The 26,850-nt window shown below is 41.8% G+C and overlaps 2 protein-coding genes across 3 annotated transcripts; one reads left to right on the top strand and one right to left on the bottom strand.

Annotated features, from left to right (window-relative positions):
• Positions 1–1,120: 1,120 nt before the first annotated feature.
• tspan14 (tetraspanin 14) lies at positions 1,121–12,429 on the bottom strand. Of its 2 annotated transcripts, none has more exons than XM_088350935.1 (9): positions 12,254–12,429; positions 8,172–8,255; positions 8,029–8,079; positions 7,820–7,966; positions 4,796–4,966; positions 4,608–4,733; positions 4,476–4,526; positions 4,291–4,404; positions 1,121–1,485 (listed from the first exon to the last, which is right to left on the bottom strand). In XM_088350935.1, exons 2-9 carry the CDS (start codon positions 8,250–8,252, stop codon positions 1,420–1,422), a joined length of 807 nt encoding a protein of 268 aa, XP_088207061.1. In that variant the 5' UTR covers positions 8,253–8,255; positions 12,254–12,429; the 3' UTR covers positions 1,121–1,419. The 2 variants fall into 2 exon arrangements, with proteins under 2 accessions (XP_088207061.1, XP_088207062.1); XM_088350936.1 differs by having other exon boundaries at positions 8,172–8,252.
• A 2,910-nt stretch (positions 12,430–15,339) lies between these two features.
• dnph1 (2'-deoxynucleoside 5'-phosphate N-hydrolase 1) lies at positions 15,340–26,589 on the top strand. The gene is made up of 4 exons (XM_088350769.1): positions 15,340–15,519; positions 24,804–24,869; positions 26,143–26,253; positions 26,319–26,589. Exons 1-4 carry the CDS (start codon positions 15,372–15,374, stop codon positions 26,435–26,437), a joined length of 444 nt encoding a protein of 147 aa, XP_088206895.1. The 5' UTR covers positions 15,340–15,371; the 3' UTR covers positions 26,438–26,589.
• Positions 26,590–26,850: the final 261 nt, after the last annotated feature.

Raw genomic sequence — 26,850 nt, 5'->3', positions numbered from 1 at the left:
TACCCAACCCTGTGGATGGGTAGGTAGGTGCATGGATGGATGGATGGGTAGGTGGATGGACGGGTAGGTGGGTGGAAGGATGGATGGACGGGTAGGTGGGTGGAAGGATGGTTGGTAGGTGGATGGATGGATGGGTAGGTGCATGGAAAGATGGATGGATGGGTAGGTAGGTGGATGGTTGGCTGGAAGGTGGGTGGATGGTTGGTTGGATGGGTAGGTAGGTGGATAGATGGATGGATGGGTAGGTAGTTGGATGGATGGGTAGGTACATGGAAAGATGGATGGATGGGTAGGTAGGTGGATGGTTGGTTGGTTGGATGGGTAGGTAGGTAGGTGGATGGTTGGTTGGATGGGTAGGTAGGTGAATAGATGGATGGGTAGGTACATGGAAAGATGGATGGGTAGGTAGGTGGATGGTTGGTTGGATGGGTAGGTACATGGAAAGATGGATGGGTAGGTAGGTGGATGGTTGGTTGGATGAGTAGGTAGGTGGATGGTTGGTTGGATGAGTAGGTAGGTAGGTGGATGGTTGGTTGGATGAGTAGGTAGGTAGGTGGATGGTTGGTTGGATGGGTAGGTAGGTGGATCGATGGATGGGTTGGTGGGTAGGTAGGTGGATGGATGGGTTGGTGGGTAGGTAGGTGGATCGATGGATGGGTTGGTGGGTAGGTAGGTGGATCGATGGATGGGTTGGTGGGTAGGTAGGTGGATGGATGGGTAGGTAGGTGGATGGGTAGGTAGGTGCATAGATGGATGGATGGGTAGGTAGGTGGATGGGTAGGTGGGTGGAAGGATGGTTCGTAGGTGGATGGATGGGTAGGTACATGGAAAGATGGATGGATGGGTAGGTAGGTGGATGGTTGGTTGGAAGGTGGGTGGATGGTTGGATGGGTCGGTAGGTGGATAGATGGATGGGTTAGTGGGTGGTACTTACCTACTTAACTTAATTACCTACTTACTTAAATCAGGGGTCTCAAACTAATCAACCCAGGGGCCATGAGAAAAAGAAAAAGTTAAAGGGACAGCGCGTAATATATAAATGTTGTAGTACTCTGTCGTGCGACCCAAAACAAAGGACGGGCGAGGTAATTAACAACAAATCAAACAGGAGCACAAGACGTGTATAAAAAGTATTTTTATTCAGTCAACACGTTCACATTTCTGACTGGACAACTGTGAGGAGACAAAGCTTAAGTTATCCAGTGTGAAAAAAACAAAAGGTCAAGCCACCCCACCTTTCTCGCATTTTAAGGGTTACGTGCCAGAAGGAGTGGCCTGATCATTAGACTTTGACAGGTAGAGCAACAAGTATACTGGCACATAGAAAAGCTGAAGAAGGTAAAAAAAAGGTTTGAACTCCGTTCTCCCCACTTTAAGGCGTTTTGTCCACGGCTTTTGATATCCCAGGGAAGAATGAGCTCAGTAAGAGAATCGGACCTTTTGAATGTCCACGATGAGCGACCTGGCCAGGTAGATTCCCACAATCTGTCAGGAAAGCACACAAACAAAATATGTCAAATCAGAGATGACTTTAAGCAGTGTTCATTTGACCTGTGAAAAGTGATGGGTCCTGAGGACTTGCATGCTGAAAAATCTATGGGTCTCAACAGACATCTATGGGTTCCCAAAATTTAGTGTGCTCCATGCCCTTGCAAACCCTCGTATTTTCCCTTACAAAATACAAAAAAAACCTTTTTTTTTCAAACATGTATATATATGTAGTTTAACATCTTATATTGTACATGTGTTTCGTTATATCATATATATTGTTATTGAACATTTTGCAGTGAGACACTGAGTAGCTCGACATAATTGAGGTTTATTATAAAAAAAGAGTTCAAAAATGAAGTCGCTTGGATGTTCACTGTAGAAGGAAAAAATACACGCAAATATAATTAAGTAGAATAATACATTTTCTTATTCAAATTATGAATTCATTTTCTGCATTAAATTATTGTTGCTAATATACTGATTAAAAGGGATCACCACAAACCTGTCTTTTTTTCATTTTCTCCTTTTATACTTCCTTTTTTCTTAACTTCTTTATACAACATAATCATTCGTGATATAATGCATCAAAGCAAGTGAGCCGTTTGAGAGCCGGCTCTTTAATGAGTTGAGCCGAAAAAGCCGATCCTTTAAAAAGAGACGGACTTTCACTACACAACTCGAAGTGGAGATCGGCGTGCAGACGAAAACTCGAACCGCGAGACCAAGACAACAATGGTGGATCTGCCTGACGAAGAGTTTGGAGTGCGGTGAATTTTAGTTAAAAAATGATAATGACAATTTCGTGTCAAAAAAGTTGCGTCCTGGGGGCGCACGTTGATTTGACACGATGCGTCCCCAGCAAAAATAATGCGTCTAGGACGCGGGCAAACGAGAACACTGCTTTAAGTCATGATGTTGTGGGCCATATAATTCGGTGTGGCCTGCTTTTATTATTGAAGTCCACTGCCATGGGTTGGTAACTGTTCCTGGGGTGAGAAACAAAACCCAAGTTGAAGCAGCCTTCAGCCACTTTGGTCCTCGCCTAGGGAACAGGGTCTTAATAATTCTATAAGGGGATTCAAGACAAATGTCATGGCAGGGATGAGCAAACTTTTTGAAACACAGGCTGCACTAAGTTAAAAATTTGGTAGTGGCTAAACTAGGAGGGAAAAAAAGATTGTTTTTCATTTCGCCAAAAAAGGTTCACAAGCTAATACCGTGACAATGAATGAGAAAAAAATAGATCTTATGGGTAAATGTACATTCAAAAATGCATTTGCACATGTTATAGATTTATTAAAAGACCATCCATTATCTGCACCGCTTATCCTCAGTAGGGTCGCGGAGGGTGCTGGAGCCCATCCCAACCATCTTCGGGCAGTGGACACCCTGAACTGGCTGCCAGTCAGTTGTAGGGTACACAGAGACAAACATCTATACGGTCACTCACACCTAGGGACAATTCAGACTGGCCAATCAAGCTGACATGCATGTCTTTGGAATGTGCAAGGAAACCGGAGCACCTGGGGGAGGCCCACGCAAGCACAGGGAGAACATGCAAACTCCGCATGAGGGGGCTGCGGTAGCCGGAATTGAACCCTGAACCTCCACACTGTGGGGCTGCAAGCTAACCACCCTTCCACCCGCATCACATCATCATATTATTAGGGCGCTTGATTAAAATACCATTATGAATTGGTATTGAAAAATTCTGAATTAAAGCAAAATAATATAGTGATACTACTTTAAGCCCTAAATTTGATAATATGCATGAAAAAAATACTCCAAAAAGTCATTCTTGATGTATAAAATACATCATAAAAATTGATACAGAAAAATACACAATTATAAAATTGATAGATTAGTTAAGGGTACACTATGCAGTATATATATATTTTTTAATGGAAGATCGGGCCACAAAGTGACACTGGAGACGAGTGGTACCGAATAAACAACATTTATTTATTCGTAGATTTCATCTAAGTATTGGTTCAACGAGCCATATTCAAAAGCCTGGTGAACCTTAGACGGCCTGCGGGCCATGGTTTGCCCAGCCCTGCTTTAGAGTATGGCTCTTCATTAATCATCTTTATTCAGTTTGATTATTTTGACTATTAACTGTATTCATTTTACTATCGTTTTGACAGTTATGTCCCTAGTTGCTTTACAACTCCTGCATTTATTTTAAATGATTTTCAATTTCACATTTTTGTACAGCAGGGCGGCGCACTGTTTTGAGGTCATGAGATCGAACCTCCTTTGTAGAGTTTGCATGTTCTCCCCGTACTTGAGTGCGTTTCCTCCGGACACCCCGGTTTCCTCCCACATTCCAAAAACATGCATGTCAGGTTAAGTGGCCGGTCCAAATTGTCCCTAGGTGGGAATGAGCCAGCTAATTGTCTGTCCCTGTGTGCCCTGCGACTGGCTGGCAACCAGTTCAGGGTGTCCCCTGCCCACTGCCCGAAGACAGCTGAGATGGGCTCCAGCACCCCCGTGACCCTACTGAGGATAAGCGGGGCAGATAATGGATGGATGGATTTTCAATTTCAGTGTTGCCTTTTTTCTTATTATCCATAGATTTAATATACTGTAGAGCATCATGAAATGCGTTGTTGCTGTCTGACCAGTGTTTAACATTTTTGATCTAATTTATGAGGCTGAGCTCAGAAAACCCCTACTCAAGTGTACCAAAAGCGGGAGGAGCCGCAGCGTACTTTGGCATTCGCTTTGCCGATCTGAAGCATATACACAGGCGAGATCTTGCAAAAAAAAAAAAAAAAAAAGAATTTTTCTGGGCACCTGCAACAAGGAGATGACGACAAAAATGGTAGCCAGCGTGTAAATGTTTGCAGGCAACCAGTCTTCTAGTGCAGCGATGCAACCTTTAACGTAAATATGGTCCGGCCACTCCGCCTGAAAGCACAATGTCGTTTTCCACAAAGTCAACTGGGGCTTTTCACTCATAAGCATCCCGATGTCCTTACCTTGGATTTCTGTCTCACATCATAGCCACACTGAGTGTTCAGCACCGTGTCCTGGGAGGGGCACATATCCAGGTCCCACGTAAGCACACAAGATTTTATAAGACTGAAGAAGGGGAACCTTTTGAGACTCACGGCAGGATCGGCAAGGCAGCAGGAGAACGGAACGCCGCACTTTTCTCTGCTCTGATGCGTCGCATTGCAGCTGAAATAAACGTTAAGGTCCCAGTCGTCGGGGTCCTGCGCGCCGCAACAGTGACTCTGCGAGACACGGCTTCTTTTAGTGGACCGCGCCGACCCCCAACGCAACCGGCGAGGTTTACCGATCTCTGAAGCGAGTCCATCAAGTTCTGCAAGTCGATGTCGTCCCGGTACGCTTTGACGTTGGCCAGGAAGAAGTCGTTGATCCACTCTCGCAACTCGCTCTGGAAAAACACAGCCAGCCCGGCCACCACCAACTCCAGCAGGAAGATCAAACCGATGGTGCCGCAGAACTGAGCCAAAAAAATAATAATGATTAGAAGCTGCTGTCGGACAGCCAGAGGCGTCACTTCCTACGCCTACTAGGCAATGGTCTGGGGCCCCGTAGCCAACAGGGGCCCCCAGAGGGCCAACATATTTCCATGGTTCCTACATCATAACTATCAAACTATCCTAATTATTGTAACTATCAAAGGAGAATGTGTAGAGTTTGTCCAGACCTACAAATACCTGGGTGTGCAGCTGGACAATAAACTGGACTGCTCTGTGCAGGAAAGGACAAAGCCGACTGTACTTCCTCAGAAGCCTGGCGTCCTTCAACATCTGCAAAAAGCTCCTGCAAACCCCACCCCCACATTTGCATATTACCCTATTTTTATTACAGTGTGTATTTTCCGTAGCACTATTGAAATACTCTATAGCAAAACGTTATATTGGGTATTTTTATATTCTATATCTTTATTTTATTATTTTATTTTTCAACACAAGGATACTGCTGGAATTGTGAATTTCCCTACGGGGATGAATAAAGTATCTATCTCTCTATCCATCTAAGTTAAGTTAAATTCAAATTTAAGACCAAGTCGACAAAAAACACACACAATTGAAACAAGACCAAAAAGAACCACAAATATTGCCTGCACACAATACATCATGCTTTATACACATAACCTGGCACAACTTTAAGCCATGGCAAAAAATGTTTGTCGGACAGTGACTTCTCATTGAATTGACACTTTCCCATAGTCCAAAGTTAACGTCTCTGTCCAAAGCTGCTATGTGTATTGTGGGTAAAACCAAGACATGCGTCTGCTCTGAAAGGGCCGACTGAAACCAAATCACCGTTTTGACAGTTCTTTCGTTGTGGCCACGAGATTTTGTCAAGAATGTAAATAGGTGATTTTTTTAAATAAGATTATTGATAAACGTTACTAAATATTTTTAGTTTAAACAAATAGAAATGTAATTAATGTGTTCTCATTTTCAAGACTTTCAAAGAAATGAATTAAGACATTTTAATGCTAATAAAGGACTTATGTTTGGAAAAATGAATTCAATGCCTTTTCAGACTTTTTAAGGATCTCCTACAAAGCGCATAACCATTCTTTTATACGAGGAGGTCTACTTTTAGTGACTGAAATATGTTTGGGTAAAGCTCAAAACAAACCAACAGGTTTTTACCACAAAACATTGTGTTTTTTTAAATAAGTGTGAAATTAAAAGTCCAACATATAATTCAACGAGACCAATACCTGCAAAGACTTGTTACACACAATGTCTACACCAGTGAGCTGAATACTAATAAATCATAAGTGATGCAGAAATCAAAGTGAGAATTTCCCTTTTGTCCAAAAAACAATCCACAAACAACTATGAGATAAGGAACTTTGCATGATTACAGAATCAATCATTCACAAGAAAAGAATTGAGGCATGCTGTACTTCTGCAAGACTGAACATGTCAAGAGACATCCTGCTTGTCTAAAGGAACAGTAGTGACATAATCAGGTTGTCTCTTAAAGCCCCAGCAATTTTAAGAGCAGGAAGTTTGCACACTAGGCAATAACGATTTCATTAAAAGAACACTAACATATTGCGATATTTTAGGTGGGAGTTGGACATAATTATAGAAGTTAACAGGCATGTGGGAAACCGCCCCTTTAGGGGCCCCAAGAGCCAATATCGCACCTCTCACACAAATAATAGAGTGACAGGAGCCTGAAATATGGAAGAAAAAAAATGAGACATAGGACTAAACATTTGTGAGTATAGAGCAGGTGTCTTCAACCGCTCATTGGAATTTTCTAAGAAATAGGATTTCTAACTGGCATGTTTAGTTGTTGATTCTCTTATTATGACCACCTCTGTAATAACACAGTACCAACATATTAATAACATGTCATTTCAGAATTGCATATCAAACTGGTAGTACTTTGTGTTGATTAGTAACAAAAAGTAGCTCTCAGCTTTAAAAGGATGGACACCCTTGGTATAGAGTGATAATAATAGATAAGAGTGGTTTATGTCTGTCTGTGTTAAAGTGTATAACATATTATTTATCTGAAAATAAAGACCAAATTAGGTACTCAATTCAAGTAAAATATGTTTTTGGTCTCTTGTACGGATTATTTTATATTATATATATATATATATATATATATATATATATATATATATATGGATAATTCGGCTACATTTTAATCGGCAAAATGTTAAATCGGGAGACTTAACAAGTGTGGGATTCCCAGCCCCCTCACTCAACCCAACTAATGTGTTGGGAGTAATTTGGTGAGCAAACCCCCCCAATTCCAACCCATAATGCCAAGCGCCAAGCAGGGAGGCAATGAGTACCAATGTTATAAGTCTTAGGTATGACCCGGCCGAGGCTTGAACCAGCAACCTCCCAGTATCGGGGCGGGCGCCCTACCCTGAAGGCCACAGAGTTGGTTTATGTTAACAATAGGAAATCATTGAAATATGAATCTTTAGCAGGTAAAATGTACTAATGTTTATGTGTTGTTAATATTTGCAGCACGTGGAGCTAATTTGTAATTTTTATTTGTTTTTGCACATTTTGAAAACTGGAAAATTTAGATTCAGGTATGTTGACAAAAACAATCTCAATGTTGAAAGAAAAGTCTTTACTGTTATTCTGTTTTCTGTTATTTATCATGGATTAAAAATTATTTTAAAAACGTGCAAATTAGCTTATTATTTAAATTGTGATATTTTTGCAACATCGGTTGTAACTGACTATTTTGCAATGACTAAATGGCAATACATGGAGGCTATTTCCTTGAATCTAGTAATTAAAACCAATTACATTTACTTAAGATGTAAAGTGTGCATATTTTAATTTATACGTACAAACTTGAGCAAGCAGACGTTCTCGCGTAGCGCGCCGACACATCCCGCAAAGCCCAGGATGAAGGTGACGGCGCCAGCCAGCAGTAGCAACCACACCGGGTCCAAACCGCGGAGACGGGTCACCTGAGTCAGGTCCAAGAGGACCCCCTAAGGGAAAAAACGGGGTGAGCCTCCGGTGCCGGCTTACTTGAATTTTCACGTCTGTTTACCTTCTCGCTCCACGCCCAGAAAGCCACTGCCATGCAGCCTACGCCAGCCAGCTGCAAGACACAAAATCACAAATGTTGCAGACCCAAAGCACAGTTCTTGGTGCAGAATATCAACAAAATAGGAGAGGGAAAAAAAAACTCACCCAGAAGATCACGTTGTATGTAAACATGAGGTATTTGTAGCAGCAGCTGACTTCGGCATTGTCATAGCGATAATAGTGCATCTGCTGAGCAACACAAAAGTGGACATTCGCTCAAGACAAACAGCCATTATCACCCTCTACGAACGCATAAAAATGTGAAAATATATACTATTGCACGGAACTGTGAAAAAAATAAGCATTGTGACTTATTTTGCGTTATTAATTCCCGCAGCTAAATGTCATTGGACTTTTATTAAGATGCAAAATTATTCTGCATTGCATCATTATTATAATAACTTCGGTATTTAAAGCACGATGTTGTATTTTCGGTTTTGCTTATCTATCCTGATTGTGTTATCTTTTTTCGCTTCGAGGTCTTCATTTCATGTTTTACCCTTGAGTGCCGTGGCTGATCTCGTTTCACAACAATGATATCTATGTCAATAAAGACAAATCAATTCGATCCAATTTAATACAAGCGTCGTGAAGCCTTCTTCTTGTTTGACCGTACACATTCGGGCACTTTTTATAACGCCTATGATATACCGAGCGAACTTCAAAGAGACCCGGCATCCTTGTGGACAGCTATTCCTCTTAATAAACGACGGCGGCGGCCCCGTAAAGAAAGGAAACAGAAACGTGGTTGCCGTGCAGGTAGATGTGTGAAGCGTGTGAAGTCCAAGCAGCAAGATGGACGCGAGGACGGACGCGAGGATGTAACTAATTCCACCATTCATTCCTCGCCGGACAACCGACGCTTTAAACTCAGCGCTCACGAGCGGCCACAACGCCGGGAGCTTTTGAAGATCTCGACAAAGACTACAAAGAGTTCAGCTAAGTCAAATGATTCAGCAAAGCTGAAATTTGGTCTGTTAAATATTAGATCGCTTGCTCCAAAAGCTTTACTTGTTGATAACATTATTCGTGATTATAAACTTAACTGTATGGGTCTTTGTGAAACGTGGTTACGCCCGGATGAGCACTTAGCGCTAAATTATGCCTCTCCCCCAGACTACGAGAGTAGTCATATAGCACGCACGCTGAAAAGGGGTGGTGGTGTTGCGCTAATCTCTGAAAAATCGCTCAAATTTAATACACGTACCTCTAATAATTACAAAACGTTTGAGGCTCTTGTGATGCGGTCCCCTCAATTGTCAATTGATGTAATAACTATCTATCGTGCACCTGGGCCATACACAACTTTCTTAGACGAATTTGCTGAACTTTTGTCTGAACTAGTAACCTATGCAGACAAAATTATAATTATGGGAGACTTTAACATTCATATGAACTCCCCACACAGTTCACTTACTATTGCGTTTAGTTCTCTAATTGATGCATTTGGTTTTACTCAACTGGTTGACTTGCCAACCCATAAAAATGGGAACACGCTAGACTTGATTCTGACTCGAGGAGTTTTAACCTCAAACATTATGGTGCTACCGTGTACTACTGTTATCTCTGATCATTATTTAGTGACATTTGAGGTGCTAACTAAATGTAGAGTTAATAAAGCTGAGGGATTTAGCGGACGCAATATAAGCACTGGCACAGTTTCTGAGCTCTTTGAACTCCTTCCTGGAGCAGTTGCGTCCTTTCCTAAATACAATGGCTCGATTGACTCACTCATGAATGAGTTCAATACCACCCTGACTAGTGTGCTGGATTCAATAGCGCCCATAAAACTAAAATCACGTCCTAAAAGACGCACACCTTGGTTTACTGATGAAACTAGAACCCTTAAAAAAGAATGCAGGAAATGGGAGAGAAAATGGCGCGCTACCAAGCTTGAGGTTTTCCATCAAACCTGGTGTGACAGCTTGTTAAAGTATAAAGCGGCCCTTGCCTCTGCAAAATCGGCCTACCTTTCGAAGGTGATTGCGTCTCAAAATAACAACCCCAAAGCCCTTTTTGACACTGTAGCATCGCTTACAAGGCAACAGCCTATCGCAGACAGTTCGACACACTCTGCTCAGGACTTAATGGTCTTCTTCACTAAGAAGATTCAATGCATACAGGAAGAAATTGCAAAAGATATTGTTAGTACCACACGTATTAAAGGACTGAAATTTACAGATGCACGACAGGGTGGCTGCCCTGGGAAAATGGCCGGTTTTAGTGAACTGTCACTTGATGATCTCAAACAAGTGGTGAATGCGGCCAAACCGACAACTTGCCAGTTCGACCCGCTCCCAGGTTCACTTATTAAAAGTCTTTTTAGCGTCCTTGGGCCTTCAGTTCTAAATATTATAAATACATCACTCTCCTCAGGTGTAGTTCCAGCAGCTTTTAAGTCCGCCGTTATTAAACCCACACTGAAACGACCCAACCTTGATCCAGAAATATTAAGTAATTACAGACCTGTGTCAAACCTACCTTTCCTCTCTAAAGTACTCGAAAGAGTAGTGGCACAGCAGCTGAATGCTTTCATATCGGAGAATAACCTTTTTGAATCCATGCAATCAGGATTCAGGGCTAACCACTCTACTGAGACAGCTCTGATCAAGGTAACAAATGATCTCCTAATGTCAATGGATTCTGGCGCTTCATCACTTTTGCTGCTGCTGGATCTTAGTGCTGCTTTTGACACAGTGCGCCACAATATCCTACTAGAACGGTTGGAAAAATGGATTGGTCTCTCAGGAGCTGTCCTCTCGTGGTTCAAATCCTACCTCTCAGATAGGACACACTGTGTTAAATATGGTGAAACGACATCTGAGCCCTTTAATGTTACCTGCGGTGTTCCGCAGGGTTCAGTGCTCGGCCCCCTACTCTTCAACATTTACATGCTTCCATTAGGTGATATTATTCGCAAGTACAATATCAGCTTCCATTGCTATGCAGACGACACTCAACTATATCTTCCGTTGGAGGAATCTTCCACACTAAACTGTGGAAATTTGGAGGCCTGTCTCACTGAGATAAAAGAGTGGATGTCACTCAATTTCTTGCGTCTTAACTCTGAAAAGACTGAAATGTTAGTCATTGGTCCTTCTAAATGCCGGGACTTATTCTCAAAAACTGCTGTGAACATTGACAAATGTCACATCACACAGAGTGACTCAGTTAAAAATTTAGGTGTCATATTTGACCCTGATCTATCCTTTGAGATGCATGTAAAGCAAATTACTAGAACTGCCTTCTTCCATCTTCGCAACATTGCTAAAATCCGTTCAATACTGTCTCAGTCTGATGCGGAAACAATAATTCATGCATTTGTTACCTCCCGTCTCGATTACTGCAATGCACTACTCTCCGGTCTCCCGAAGTCCAGAATCAAGTCTCTTCAGCTAGTACAAAATGCCGCAGCGAGGCTCTTAACCAGGACAAAAAAGTACGATCACATAACACCGATTTTGGCTAACCTGCATTGGCTCCCAGTTAGCCAAAGATGTGACTTCAAAGTTCTCTTAGTATTGTACAAAATCATACATGGACTTGCTCCCTCTTATCTTTCAGATCTGATCTGCCACTATGTCCCGGTCCGAAGCCTACGATCTGAGAGTGCTGGTCTTCTGATGATCCCGAGAGCAAAGAAGTCTTCTGCTGGTTCGAGAGCGTTCTCCATCCGGGCACCGGTGCTGTGGAATGCTCTTCCCCCTGAGATTCGATCTGCAACCTCAGTGGAAATGTTTAAATCTAAACTTAAAACTCACTTCTACTCCATTGCATACGAATAACCTACTCCTCTTGTCGGTTGAAAATAGTTTGTGTAATATAGTGTAACAATCTGTGAAGCCCTTTGAGACTCTTCGTGATTTAGGGCTATACAAATAAAAATGACTTGACTTGACTTGACATTAAATATGACCACCGCCCAATTGTTTTACTGTTATTCGCACTCACGTCGTATTCTTTGCATTTCAAACACGCTTCGGACTATATAAAAACTTGAGAAACACTAGACGATCGATCAAGTATGCATTCCACGATCTTTAATCCTTTCTACAAAACCAACTGTTGCAATTGTTATCATTTGGATGGCGTGATTAGGGATGCGCCGGAAACGGCTAACGTTAGCAAGGCTAACGTGGTAAGAAAGAAAGTCAAAGAAAAGAGAGAAAAAAAGTCGTCTAACTCACCTCAGGTTTCGAATAACAACCCAGAAAAAATGCTTGCTTTGCTTCTGCGCTCCGAATGGGAATAAAGAAGTATATTTCGAGGTTTTTTGTTTCTTCGCCGAACTTGAAAAGTTGTAGGAAAGAGTGTGGCACGCAATCAAAGGCGGTGGCGTTTGGAAACTGTAGGGGGCGCTCGAGTCAATTTACATCGATTACCAGTAGAGGAACAGTGTGTGTTTTTTAATTTTAATTTTAATTTTAATTTCAATTTCAATTTCAATTTCAATTTCAATTTCAATTTCAATTTCAATTTCAATTTCAATTTCAATTTTAATTTTAATTTTAATTCGACAGGAAAATTGAATGGTTCTAAATCAAAGTTACAAAGTGGATAACCATAATCTATAAGACAAATAGGAATGATGCTAAAAAACAACAAGGTGCAATTTTTACTCTTTTTTTATTGAACATAGCATATTTATTTACAAAATTGTCATAATAACAATGTTCAAGGGAACAAAGAGTGCGGCAGAAATACAAGGAAAAATACAAAAAACAAATGTAATTTACTCTTCTATTGATAATCTCCAGAAGTAATGCTCTAATATGTTCATGGTGGATGTTGTTTTTTAGGAGACTTTAATTCCAATTCCAGTAATTAGCTTTAGATTTTTTGTTAATAATAATAATAATAATTTCCTTGTATTGTCATTCTGTGTAACAATGTACACAGAACGAAATGTCGATTGCATCTGACCCGATGCAGCCGCAGCCAAGAGAGGGCGCCGCCGACCACTTTTTAAGTCTTAGGAATGACTCGGCCGGGGCGCGAACCCGAACCTCCCAGTCTCAAAGCGGGCGCCTTACCATCTAAGATGCAAATTTGCAAAAAAATAAATGGTCAAACAAGGATAATACACTGAAAATAATGCTTGTTTTTATTTTAGGAGGACAACATAATGCAAACATTCTCAATGTTTTTCTATTAATCTATATTATTTACAGGGTTGGGTAGGGTTACTTTAACTTGATTACTTTCAATTACTTTTGGATTACTCCAATACCAAATATGCTAATAAAAGACAAAATGAACTAAATATGAATAAAATGATGACTCACAACAGGTGGTAAGCTTTCTCTCCTGGCTTTGATCTCTTTGATCTCCGGCAAAACGAACATCAAATGCGACAGAAACAAAATGAAAAGAAATCCGAACAGCTTGCCAATATCATTTTTGCCGTTCCATGTATTCCGTTACTCCCCAAGCCTGCACAAAATGGAGTCATTTTATTCATATTTAGTTTATTTTGTCTTTTATTAGCATATTTGGTATTGGAGTAATCCAAAAGTCATTGAAAGTAATCAAGTCAAAGTAACCCTACCCAACCCTGGTGGTTAAGGGATCCAACCAACCAACAATGGCTTGTTCTAAAATAGTTTTTTTTTAATGATTTTTTAAAAAAGAATCTCCTTCATATCTTTATTTATTTATGTATTTATTCATTTTATAGTATTTTTTTAACAAAATGAATATCCCTGCACATTTATTTGAGTGTTTATCATGGGTTTTTGTTTTTTATTGTATTAATTATTAGTTGGTATGACTTTAAGTTATGTTGGGTTGTGAGAAAGGATGGGATTTCTTTAGTCGTACATTAAATGTTTTGAATTCATAGCTTTAAGGTTTATTTTAGCATCTGAGGAGAAAAAAAAAACAAATACATTTTGATTTGATTGGAATAATCCCACACAACAAAGTGACAATTTTAGTGCGTAAAATGTCAGGGCACAGGTGTCAAACATGTGGCCCGCAGGCCGGATCAGGCCCGCCAGGGTTTTAATTCGGCATATGAGACAACACCCAGAGAAGCACTAGAGAAAAATCTTGCACATTTTGAAATATGTGCAATTTATGTTAACAAAGCCAGACTCCACCCCACTGGATCTATATCACTTTCTTTCTTTCTTTTTCACTGTCTTTTTCTCTTTTTTTCTGACTCTTTGGGTCTCTCTTTTTCAAGATATCTCTTTCTTTTTCTTTTTTTTCTTTCTTTTTCTCTTTTTCACTGTTTCCCTCTTCTCTCTTTCTGTATCTCTTCCTCTCCCTCTCTGTCTCTCCTTTTCTCTTTCTTTTAATCTTTCTCTTTCTTTCTATTTCTCACACTCTTTTCTTTCCCTCTCTCTTTCTCTCTGTAGCTCTCTGCCTTTTATGTTCTCTCTTTTAATCTCTCTCCCTTCCCCCTTTTCTCATTTCTCCTTTTCTATTTCTGTCTCTCCATTTTTCATTCTGTCATTTTCTCTCTATTTTGCACTCTTTTTCTCTCTCCATATCTCCATTTCTCCTGTTTCCTTTCACTCTCTCTCCTACCCCCCTCTATTTTGTCCTCGATGTCTCTCCCTTTTTCATTCCGTCTTTTTCTCTTTTTTGAACTTTCTTTTTCCCCTTCTCCCTCTCTCTTGTCCTCTCTTTTGTTCTTTCTCTTTCTCTCACTTGTTTCTGTTCTCTCTCTGTTCTCTTATTTTCTTTTGTTCTTTCTTTGAGTCATATTTTCTTTCGGTCTTACTTTCTTTCTCTCTCTCTCCCTCTCTCTCTCTCTCTCTCTCTTTCTCTCGTTACTAATCCGGCCCCCTTGAGAATTTTCTTTCCTACCATCATGTGTGGTCCCTTGTCAAGGTTTCTTCATTTACCTCATGTTGAAGTTTTGAGTTTTTCCTTGCCCTAATGTAGGTTTTAGATCAGGGGATGGTGTCATAATAGTCTGTGGTTTGCAATATGTGGTATGTGCAGCCCTTTAAGACTCTTTGTGATTAAGGGCGTCACAAATAAACATGACTTCACTTGACTTGACTTTCCTCTTATGCTAAAGCTTTTGAGTTTTTCCTTGCCCTCATGTAGGTTGCAGATCAGGGGATGGTGTCATAATAGTCAATGGGTTGCAATAATCTGTGGTCTGCGAAGCTCTTTGAGACTCTTTGTGATTATTTGCGTCACCAATAAAGTAAACTTGACATATGGCTCCCAAACTCATGAGTTTGACACCCCTGGGTTAAGAGTATCCTGCGAAAAGTGCCCAGGCGGATGTGACGTCAAATAATGACGTAATTCGTTCTTTCCCGCGCTGGCACAAACACAAACAACATGGACGCGACACGAAACATTTATTTCTGCGGGAGTATTCGCGGCGGTAGGGAGGACGCCCTTCTCTACGCGGACCTCGTCAAGATGTTGGCAAAGTTTGGGAAAGTGTTGACAGAGCACGTGGGCGACGGTGCGCTCACTGACAAAGGTTAGAAATGGATTCTCTGCTGGAAACCGCAAGAACGGGGGTCACCAAGCTGTCGTTTCTGGAAAACTAATGCGTTACAGTTACTAGTTACTTCACTCACTTTACATATAATGTAAATCAGTCACCCCGCAGATGTCTGCCACCAAAAGTAGCGCGTTACTCTAAAAGTAACGAGTTACAAAATAACCTATAAAGTCGCATTTAAGCTAACCCTTAAATGCTTTAAAATAGCCACAAAGCATGGGTGTAACCAGCCTGTTTTAGTGGGTGCTCCAGCACCCCCAAATTCAACCCAAAAAACTCCAAATATTAGAACTCCAAAATTCTTATCCTTAATAAAGGACAGGAAATGCTTAAATAGGATGAAAAACGCTAGCTGAAAAATGAATAAATCTAAACGACGCAGCGCCGGAAATACTCCACTAACTTGCAATGGTTCAGTTCATTTGATTCCTAGCACAGCTCTCGCCACCCCTCCTCGTTCCTCTTTCGCTCGGCTAGTGTCATTTGCGGCATAGCAGCAGAGTCTGTGGAGGCTCCGATATATTACGTAAGAGTATGTTACAATGGAAGCCCAAGAGTGCCACAATTCACTTTAAAAAAGGAAGATTTGATTTATAAGAACAGCCTTAAAACAAACACTCAATTGATTAAGACGGCATTTTAAAATAAGCCTTTAGCAAAATATTTTAATTAAAATGTTATGCTTATTTAATTGTATATGTTATATCATTAAGTGAAATTAAAAAAAATAACCAGCAACACAAAGCTGAACCTACAATTGCCCCTACCACTAAGTAAAACGAATAAAATAAATTGCGTACACCAACCTGGGGAAGCAGTGAAGCCCTCACATTTATTGACTTGTGAAATCTTGAGAGTTTGTATATGAACATTTTGCCGAGACACTCCATATCTATTTTGTCCCCAGGCTTCAAACAACTCGAATATTTCATTCTCCATTTCTGGGTACTGTGCAGGAGGTTTTTCTTCAGGCATAGTGTATTAAAACAAGAATTTTACAAAGGAAAATACCAAAATTCAGAACTGTTTTACCTTAAGTACCGTGCTTACGTTTGCCCTATTGATTGATTTCATTTATTTCTGTATAAGCCATGCCCCCCATTTCTCCCGCTGCCTACCATTTGCTACTGGTAACAGAAAACCAGATATGTGCACATAAGCTGAACCCTCATTTGAATATTTAGTAGTAGTTCTTATTTGTATTAGATGTGAGTATATATGGTAGGGAGAATATCTCCATGAGGAGAAATTCAGCATCGCTGCACTCTATGCTTGAGACTACACCACCATGATTGTATCCAGTTGTATGTGACAATATGAGTGATGCAGAATTTTTCAATAGTTTGAGAATGTGACAATCCATTAAGAGTATTGTTAATTATTAATTTTACAATTCTAACCATTTTAACATAGTTAGAAGTAAAGCAGCCGAGTCCTGCCATGGCCGGGCATTATACCGGCGGGCGGAGACGTAACTGCGTGAGATTCTTGTTCAAAGATGTTGTGGCAATTTCGGAGGGAATGTCAAGGACGGATTTTATTAACAAGTTTGTTGAAAAGATTCTGAAGTTTAAAAAGGAGGAGGTACATGCTGTCATAAAAATGACTTCTGGCAAAGGCTTTGATGTGAGTTTTGAAACGGCAGCTCTTTATCAAGAGTTTTGGAATCGCTTTGAGGGAGTGAGGTCCCAGTTTTCAGGATTTACAGTGGAGAAGCTGACTGATAATACTAACAAGATTGTCGTCGTTAGAATGTTTAGTGAGATGATCAGTGCTGATGACGTCTGTTATTGGTTGAGTAGATACTGCTCAGTAAAAGGCCAGGCTATGAAGGTGAGGTGTGAGAAAGGCTATTGGAATGGTGCCTGGAGGGTACCAGTCCAACTACGGCAAGATCCTCAGGGCTTTCAGGGAATGAAACAAATTCCGTCGACTATATTCCTGGGGGAAAACCGTGGCTTTATCCACTATCAAGGGCAACCGAAACTCTGTCGCAAATGTGGTGAGCATGGGCATCTGGCTGAGGTATGTGATCGAATTTTTTGTGGAAAGTGCAGAACAATTGGACATTCCTTTGAGGAATGTAGCAATAGCAGAAAATGCAATCTCTGTGGAGAAACGAATCACCTCTTTAGAAACTGCCCGAATTCGTTTGCTAACAAATTGAAAGCTAGGAAGGCAGTTAACAAAGACAACAAAGACAATGAAATGATGTCAGACAACATAGATAATGAAATGAATAAATGTCACAAAGACAATGAAGTGAATAAAGATAACAAAGACAATGAAATTAATAAAGTCATGGAAATACAAAATGAAAATGAACAAGAAATTAATGAAGTTATAGAAATACCCAATGAAGATGAACAGGAAATGAATAAAGTTATGGAAATACCCAATGAAATTGATCAAGAAATGCACAAAGAAATTGGACAAGACAAACAAATTGAAAAAACAGATGTACCTACCAAAACCCCTGGAGCAGAGACCAGAGAATCAAAATTGAAACAGGAAGAACCTGGAAATTCTGATTCGATTTCTCATAAAATACCTGAATTTGGACATGACAAACGAATAGAAAAAGCAACTGCCACTCTGAAAACACATATTAATCAGGAAGGGCCTGGAAGAGAGTTCAAATTAGCAAATTTGTTTGCTACGCCATTGGCGGGATTTGGAGAAGTCAAACAAATCGAAAAGGCGAATGACTCTCCAAAAACCCATACGGGCACTGGAAAGAGGAGTAAAAGTAAGACAAAATTGGGAGTGGTGAAAAAACCAGAAACAAAGATAAGAGATTTAGAAGAAAGCCGATTGCCGGTGAATAAGCCCACAAGGGAACTGTATGAAGTTGAGACGGAGGAAGTCGGGGAGGGAAAAAATCTGACCCTTAGTGGGCAAGGAAGTAAGAGACCCTTTGATAGGTCCTCTGGCTCACCCCCTAACCCAGAAAAAAGGGGAAGACCTGGAACCACAGACAGAGAGTCAGAGGGTCCCAGAGTTTTCCCCGGTGAGTCTCAAAATGAGGTACTACTCTTAAGTGATGTGTCTGACACAGGTGACACTCTCGATGATCTCGATGATCACCAAAGAATGGACTCAGATCCCCCGGTTTTGTCTAACTAGTTTAAATACTTTAACAACAATTATGAACATTACATTCTCTACTATCAATGTGAGAAGTGTGAGATCAAAGGTTAAGGCTCACAGTGTTTTATCGTTCTTAAAAACTATCAGAACGGATGTGTTTTTACTACAGGAATGCTGCATCCCCTTTCTAAAAAATTATAAACAGTGGGAAGAGATTTGGCCATATCCGTCATTATGGAGTGGCTCGAATGAAAACCGTAACGATGGGGTAGCCATTTTAATAAACAACCCTCAACTCATCATAAAGGGGAGTACTGTGATAAGAGACGGACGCGCAATCTTAGCAAGACTTTCTTATATAGGGAATGATTTTAACCTCATTAACATATACGGCCATGCCGACAGACAACTCAGGTACGAACTTTTAGAGGACATCCAGTCGCATATGCTAGGCCATCAACCACTAATCGTGGGAGGAGATTTTAATTGCATCCTAAGTAGGAAGGATAGAAAGAGGAATGATGAGGAGTTTAAAGTAGATAAAACATCAACTTTATTACAAGACATGTGCCGGACATTTAAACTGGTGGACTGTTTCAAATCCATACATCCAGGAGAGGAGGGATTCACCTGGTTTAGTAGTGACAATGCCAGAGCCTCTCGAATAGACTACATCTTTACGAGGGGTTTAGCACAGAGTGATGCAAGATTAATTCCAGTTTTTTTTTTCGGATCACTTGCTACTGTCCTGCTCTTTCTCATTTCCTTCAGGTATGACTGTTGGGAAGGGTTTGTGGAAGTTAAACTGCTCCCTGCTGGAGGATGAGGCTCTAGCCGCACAATACAGGGAGCTGTACAAAGACTGGCAGACCCTTCAAGACTCGTATGATTCACGAGCACAATGGTGGGAAATGACAAAGAAACGAACACAGACCTTTTTTAAAAATGCAGGGAAAAACAAGAAACTCAAAGAGATGAAACGCATGTCGGGACTACAAAGAAGACTCCAACGCTATTTCATCCTAACAGAAAAGGGGATGGACTTTAATGATGAAATCAAAGAGATCAAACAAGAACTAAACGCTTTGGCGGAAATAAAGAGCAAAGGCATCATAATAAGAAGCAGAGAAAGAGAAATAGAAGAAGGGGAAAAATGTACACGCTACTTTTTTAAAAAAATTATGGGCAAAAATGAGGGGATTTTTAAACTTCAAAACGAAAACGGGCAAATAACAAAGGAATGTAGTGAAATAACCAGATTGGTCGAAGACTACTACAAAAAATTATTTGAAAAGAAAGAAACATATGAGAATGAAATGGGGCATGTATTAGATCATATTTCAAGATCAGTGCGTCAAGACCCCTTTTTAACATCAGACTTTACCCAAGACCAACTGAATGATTGCATAAAGACTATGAAAAAAGGCAAATCACCCGGGGAGGACGGACTCAACCTCGAATTTTACCGGACTTTTTGGGATATTTTAGCACCAGATCTGTTAACTGTTTTTAACGAATTTTCCAGTCGAGACCATATGCCAGACAGTTTCAGAATCGGGATAGTTACTCTATTGCACAAAAAAGGAGACAAAATTGACTTAAAAAACTGGCGACCCATAACGCTTTTAAACGTGGACTGTAAAATTTTCAGCAAGCTTCTAGCAACACGAATGTCTGTTGTCTTGGGAGACTTGGTTGATCCAGACCAAACCTGTGCCATTGTGGGAAGGAAGATCAGCGACAGTCTCATGCTGATCCGTGACACCATTTGTTATGCAAGAGACAGAAACATGCGACTAGCGGTCCTAAACCTAGACTTTGAAAAAGCCTTTGATCGAGTCTCGCACCAATACCTCTTCAGGGTATTGCAAAAATGTGGTTTTCCCCAAAAATACATCAATTGGGTAGGACTGCTATACCGAGACATCTACAGCAAATTCATGATTAACGGGAATTTATCGGAAGCAATCGAGATCAACTGCGGTGTACGTCAAGGTTGCCCTATGTCTCCCCTTCTCTATGTTCTTTGCATTGAACCTTTGGCACAAATGTTAAGAAAAGATAGATTTGTCGAAGGCATCAATATCCCAGGAAGTGGGGGACAAATTACCAAGTGTGTTTTGTACATGGATGATTTTAATATTTTGTGTACTGACCGCGCATCTGTTGAAAGAGCCCTTGACTTGACTGACCTGTTTGGGAGGGCGTCTGGGTCAAGGCTAAATAGAGAAAAATCACAAGTGAAGTTTTATGGAATGTGGAAAGAGACAGAAAAGGCAGGACTCCCGCTGACGGTGTTAAAGACAGACCAGAAAATCCTAGGGATAAAATTCAATGTGGATGGAGGAGGCGAGACCAACTGGGATGACGTGACAAGGAAAGTTAAGCAAAAACTTGTTTTTTGGTCACTAAGAAAACTGACAATAGAGGGGAAGGTCCTAATCATCAAAGCGATCATCCTCCCAATGCTTTTGTCAATCAGTTTAATTTTTATGCCTAAAAGAAACGTGCTGTTACAAATGGACCGAGCCATCTTTCGCTTTGTCTGGGGCTCAAAGTGGGAAAGGATAAAAAGAGATACAATGAAAAAGAAAAAGGAAAAAGGGGGGAAAGGAGTGCCTGACCTCCAGCTTTTCCTGGGAAGCAAATATGTCTCTCTCCACTTCCAAAACGCTGTGGGCCCACCCAACAACCCGAAAAGTCAAGCAATGACCCGTTTTTGGATGGGCTCATATTTGCGGAAGCTAAAGCTTGTACCAGACAATCGTTTGATTCCAGTTTCGTTTAACTTGCCACCAACACATCTCTTTATCCGGGATTTTTTGAAGAAGTTTGATTTGGAAACACAAGAATGTCACACTTTACAAAACCACAGGGCCCTTATTGCTATTGTGCAAGAGCGAGCTACAGTAAGCCCTGTGCGGGGGCTTGCGTTTGGCGAATCCACAACGGTTTGGAGCAACGTCAATCATCCTGCCCTCCCAAACAGACTACGAGACTTGTCATGGATGGTGGCTCATGAAGTTCTCCCAGTCAGAGCTGTAATGCACCACAGAGGAATGTCAGCGACTTCGACGTGCCCTCAACCTGGCTGTGGCGCCCAGGAGTCGGTGAGGCACCTTTTTTGTGAGTGCAGCGCTGCCAAGGTCTTGTGGACAATGGCCGAACAACTAGGAAAGTTCCCGGACTTGCCAGCAGGAGAGGTCCCTGATGCACAGTACGTGCTTTACGGGGTGAGTCGGTCGAGGAGGCATCGGAACGACTTTGCCAGGGACTGGCTCACTCTCGCCGCCATCAAGGACGCCATCTGGACCTCCAGAAACCTGCTGGTATGGAGGTGCAGGCAGATCCCCCCCGTGGCTGTGCTCCAAATGGCTGCAGATACCATACAATCTGCGAGCGGCGGGCCTAGGACGCAGCCATAAAGAAGACTCGTCTGTACCCACCCGGAGGGGGGAGCCGGAGCTACACTGTGGGAGTCCCGGCAGCAACGGCCTGGGTTGTGGAACCCAGAAGGGAGAGGACCCACGCAGAATGGAAAGGACCCACACAGAGGACTGGAAGAATGCTGCTTGGGAGGGTGGGATGGCAGAGCTATGCCCTTGCACAATAGTATTGCCTTTTACACGCTGGTTAACTACTGTTAAAAGAAAATAACTCTGAAATTGTTTCATTGATGTTGAAAATGTCAGGAAAAAATGTTAAAACGTCATATCGTCACGTCATATTGTCAAATATAAAAAAAATGTGAATATGCTTGATGGCTGTGTTTTGCTGCTGTTGGTGTCAGTGGATTTGTTCAGACCGAGGACAATCGACTTTGGCCTGGACGGATCTATTGACACTAACAAAGATGTTATATAATGAAATTGTGAATATGTTTGATTTTCGAGAAGGTTTGTTCAAACCTCACTTTGTGTTTGCTGTTAAAAGCGTAATATTGGAATATAATATTGTGAATGTGCTTAATTGCTGTTGAGATTGTCATGATTGTTTTCTGTTTTTAGTGTCAATAAATTTGTTCAAACCAAAAAAAAAAGTAACCCATGTCACACTTTACAAAACCACAGGGCCCTTATTGCTATTGTGCAAGAGCGAGCTACAGTAAGCCCTGTGCGGGGGCTTGCGTTTGGCGAATCCACAACGGTTTGGAGCAACGTCAATCATCCTGCCCTCCCAAACAGACTACGAGACTTGTCATGGATGGTGGCTCATGAAGTTCTCCCAGTCAGAGCTGTAATGCACCACCGAGGAATGTCAGCGACTTCGACGTGCCCTCGACCTGGCTGTGGCGCCCAGGAGTCGGTGAGGCACCTTTTTTGTGAGTGCAGCGCTGCCAAGGTCTTGTGGACAATGGCCGAACAACTAGGAAAGTTCCCAGACTTGCCAGCAGGAGAGGTCCCTGATGCACAGTACGTGCTTTACGGGGTGAGTCGGTCGAGGAGGCATCGGAACGACTTTGCCAGGGACTGGCTCACTCTCGCCGCCATCAAGGACGCCATCTGGACCTCCAGAAACCTGCTGGTATGGAGGTGCAGGCAGATCCCCCCCGTGGCTGTGCTCCAAATGGCTGCAGATACCATACAATCTGCGAGCGGCGGGCCTAGGACGCAGCCATAAAGAAGACTCGTCTGTACCCACCCGGAGGGGGGAGCCGGAGCTACGCTGTGGGAGTCCCGGCAGCAACGGCCTGGGTTGTGGAACCCAGAAGGGAGAGGACCCACGCAGAAGGGAAAGGACCCACACAGAGGACTGGAAGAATGCTGCTTGGGAGGGTGGGATAGCAGAGCTATGCCCTTGCACAATAGTATTGCCTTTTACACGCTGGTTAACTACTGTTAAAAGAAAATAACTCTGAAATTGTTTAATTGATGTTGGAAATGTCAGGAAAAAATGTTAAAACGTCATATCGTCACGTCATATTGTCAAATATAAAAAAATTGTGAATATGCTTGATGGCTGTTTTGCTGCTGTTGGTGTCAGTGGATTTGTTCAGACCGAGGACAATCGACTTTGGCCTGGACGGATCTATTGACAATAACAAAGATGTTATATAATGAAATTGTGAATATGTTTGATTTTCGAGAAGGTTTGTTCAAACCTCACTTTGTGTTTGCTGTTAAAAACGTAATATTGGAATATAATATTGTGAATGTGCTTAATTGCTGTTGAGATTGTCATGATTGTTTTCTGTTTTTAGTGTCAATAAATTTGTTCAAACCAAAAAAAAAAAAACCAGTATCACTCCATGTAGTATTACAGTTGACTTGGTTGGTTGGATCCCTTTAAGCGTAGGGGCACCATTTCCTCTGGTGTGTCTTGGGCAAGTACAGCCTGGTAAAGTCATTGCGTTCCAGGATTGGAATATGAGTACAGGTTAGACCGCAACGTTATTGACACAAAAGCAGACACAGGCAGAAAAGGGGGTGACTGCTTAGCCTTTTAGAATTCAGAACTCAAAGCACAGTGAAAATCTGCGAAGTAGCGTTGTTAACCGCTGAAGGATTTTATACATTTTACTATGAAGGATTCTATACGATCAAATACAAATTACATTTAAATGCAAAATATATTCACTGGCTGAGCTGTGGGGCGAGGTCAATGCAATCTAGTGGAGAATGATGTTTACAGGAACAGCGGGGTTCTGGGACAAAGGGCTGATAAGCTAATCGGCACCTCTCGACGCAGACGGCCCGGTGACGTAGAAATGCTCGGGGATGTTTTGACCATTTCAGACATCGAGGTGAGGGGGCTTTCTTGGCACGCCCATGGGAGGAGCCGGCAAACCAGCTTGCGGAAAAAAAACGTGGGCCGGGAAAAACGAGCGAGAAGATCGAGAGAGGAGGTTTGACGGAGACTTAAGCGATACTAATTCGGCCATATATTCGATGGAGTTCACTTAGTTAAATTATTTAAGAAATTAAATCTGCCCCCGTGTGAAAATGTCGGCTATTCTTGTCCATCTTTTCCCATCAAGAAACGAGCGCCCATTGTTAGGCGATTGTAGGTTGTGTTTAGTTAATGGAGTCAGATAACTAATTCGAACAATTTGGTAAACGGTACATTTTGATATTTTATTCCTAACACCTCGGAAAATAAACCACGATACAGCGTGGGATTACTCAAATACTAAATGTCTTATCAAAAATATTGCTCCATTTGATCTCCAGGTGAGGAGCAGGACAACGACGTGGCCATTCACCAGCGGGACTTGGACTGGCTGGGCCAAGCTGATGGTGAGAGTCACCAACTCCAAAACCATCTTACAATTAAAAAGCTAGTTAGAAATAGAAAAGTAGAAGAATAATTCGACATTTAAACATTTCTAACTTGCTTTATAAATGGGGTTACACAGGGCTTAAAGGGATACACAAATTCTAAAACATACAAAATGTGAGAAAATAGAAAGTGTTTTTTTTTTGCATAATATCTCTATATATTTCAATTATTTTCCGAGCTAATGCATTTTGAAGACGGCCTGTCTCGTCTTTGACTTCCTGAATTGTGACCTCATGTGAAGAACCCCAGCACCCTAGGAAGTCACCATATTGGTTTATGAGTTCGTCGAAGAAGTTTTGAGTGTTTTAAGCCAAGTTATTGTAGTTTTTGTGGAGAATACCTAGGGGTTGTGTCGCAGATGGGTGCAGCAATGGTATAATAAATGGCGAGTAGCCAAAATGGGGAAAAAAATTGGACACCGAGAGCTAACAGGGCAGGCTAGCCGGCTTAAAGAGGGCTAACCAGGACAGATTAGCCGAAAAACGTAAGGCTGTATGACCAAAAGCATGCAGTAAGCAGCCAGGATAACCGGAAGCCAACAAAAGAAAAACAACCGTACATATACCAAATAATCCCGGCAGGCTAGCCAGCCTCTTATGACTGCTAACCGGGAACGATCTTCGGAAAAAGCAGCAGGCTGGCTGATTGAAAACATACAATAAGGAGCCAGGCCACCCGGGAACATACAACTAAAAATGGTGACGACAGCAAACACGAACCAGGCGGGGGAAAAAATCAGCAGCTAAACTGGAAGCCTTTGGCAGCCTGCTAGTGGGGAGCTGTCTGGACAATATTATACCAATTGCAAGACACGTGGGAAAAAACCTAAAAGGAAAAGCCACAATTGCCTACCTAAAATGAGGCAAAGGCAAAAAAGGAACACACGCTATACACGGCGGTAGGTAAACCTAGCCCACGCAGCTTTTGATGATCGAATCACGCAACTGAACGCCATGCAACCGCTCTTTACCACAATCGCCGTATGTTTTTGAACTGTACCTGCCAGGATATAAATTTTCTCTATATTTTGCAACATATCTGCATGATTGTGAGGAGTAACACTACACGTTTTGTGCCTGATTGGGAAAAACTGTTCTTTCACAATCTCTTGTTGGACATGTGATTCTTGTTAACGTGTGATTGCGGTCTCATTGTGTTAATCGATCTGGCGGAGAGCATTAGGATGACTACTGGTAATCTGACACCTTTAACCCTTTGTTGTCGTGACAGAGGTGGTGGCCGAGGTAACGCAACCGTCGCTGGGCGTGGGCTACGAGCTGGGCCATGCCTACCGCATGGGGAAGAGGATCCTGTGTCTCTTCCGGCCGTCGTCTGGACGCAGTAAGCATTCCTCACCTCCATTTTTGCCTAAACCAAAAATGTCAAACCGGCTTCGCGTGTGCTAGGGTTGTCGGCCATGATCCGTGGAGCGGCGGACGGTGAACGTGTGTCGGTGGTCGACTATGCCGGTCTTGGGGATTTGGAGCCCGTTCTGGAGACCTTCTTTCGCAACCCGCCTCACTGAATTGAACATTAAAAGCGGAAGACTTCTTCCATGATTGTGCGTGTGCAGTCAAGCCTTGGAAAGTATCAGTGTTGGGCGCGTTGCTGGAAAAACAGTAAATAGTTTTTGGAGAGGACATCGTTGGGCGTCGCCCCAAAACATAAACAGAGCCGTTGTTTATTTCATCCATACATTCACCCACGTTCAAGTGCATCTGGGAGACGGTCAGCTTTTTTATACTGTGTCATCGTGGTTACGTAATGTTTTTCTCTAACCGACAGTATTCTTTCTCAGGATCGACAGTGTTTTTTCCCGCCCCGACTTGGCTCAGTCAACACCGTGGTATTTCCTGTATAAACATTGCTTCATAACACCCAGATGTTTTCCATCAAGCCGACTTGCAGTTAATCCACAACATAGTTAAAGTCAATTTT

Source organism: Urocampus carinirostris, chromosome 13 (assembly GCF_059441175.1).
Source record: "Urocampus carinirostris isolate Australia breed hairy pipefish chromosome 13, RoL_Ucar_1.0, whole genome shotgun sequence".
NCBI classification, from domain to species: domain Eukaryota; kingdom Metazoa; phylum Chordata; class Actinopteri; order Syngnathiformes; family Syngnathidae; genus Urocampus; species Urocampus carinirostris.
Note: the sequence above shows the minus strand (reverse complement) of the source record. Positions and strands in the feature narration are given on the sequence as shown.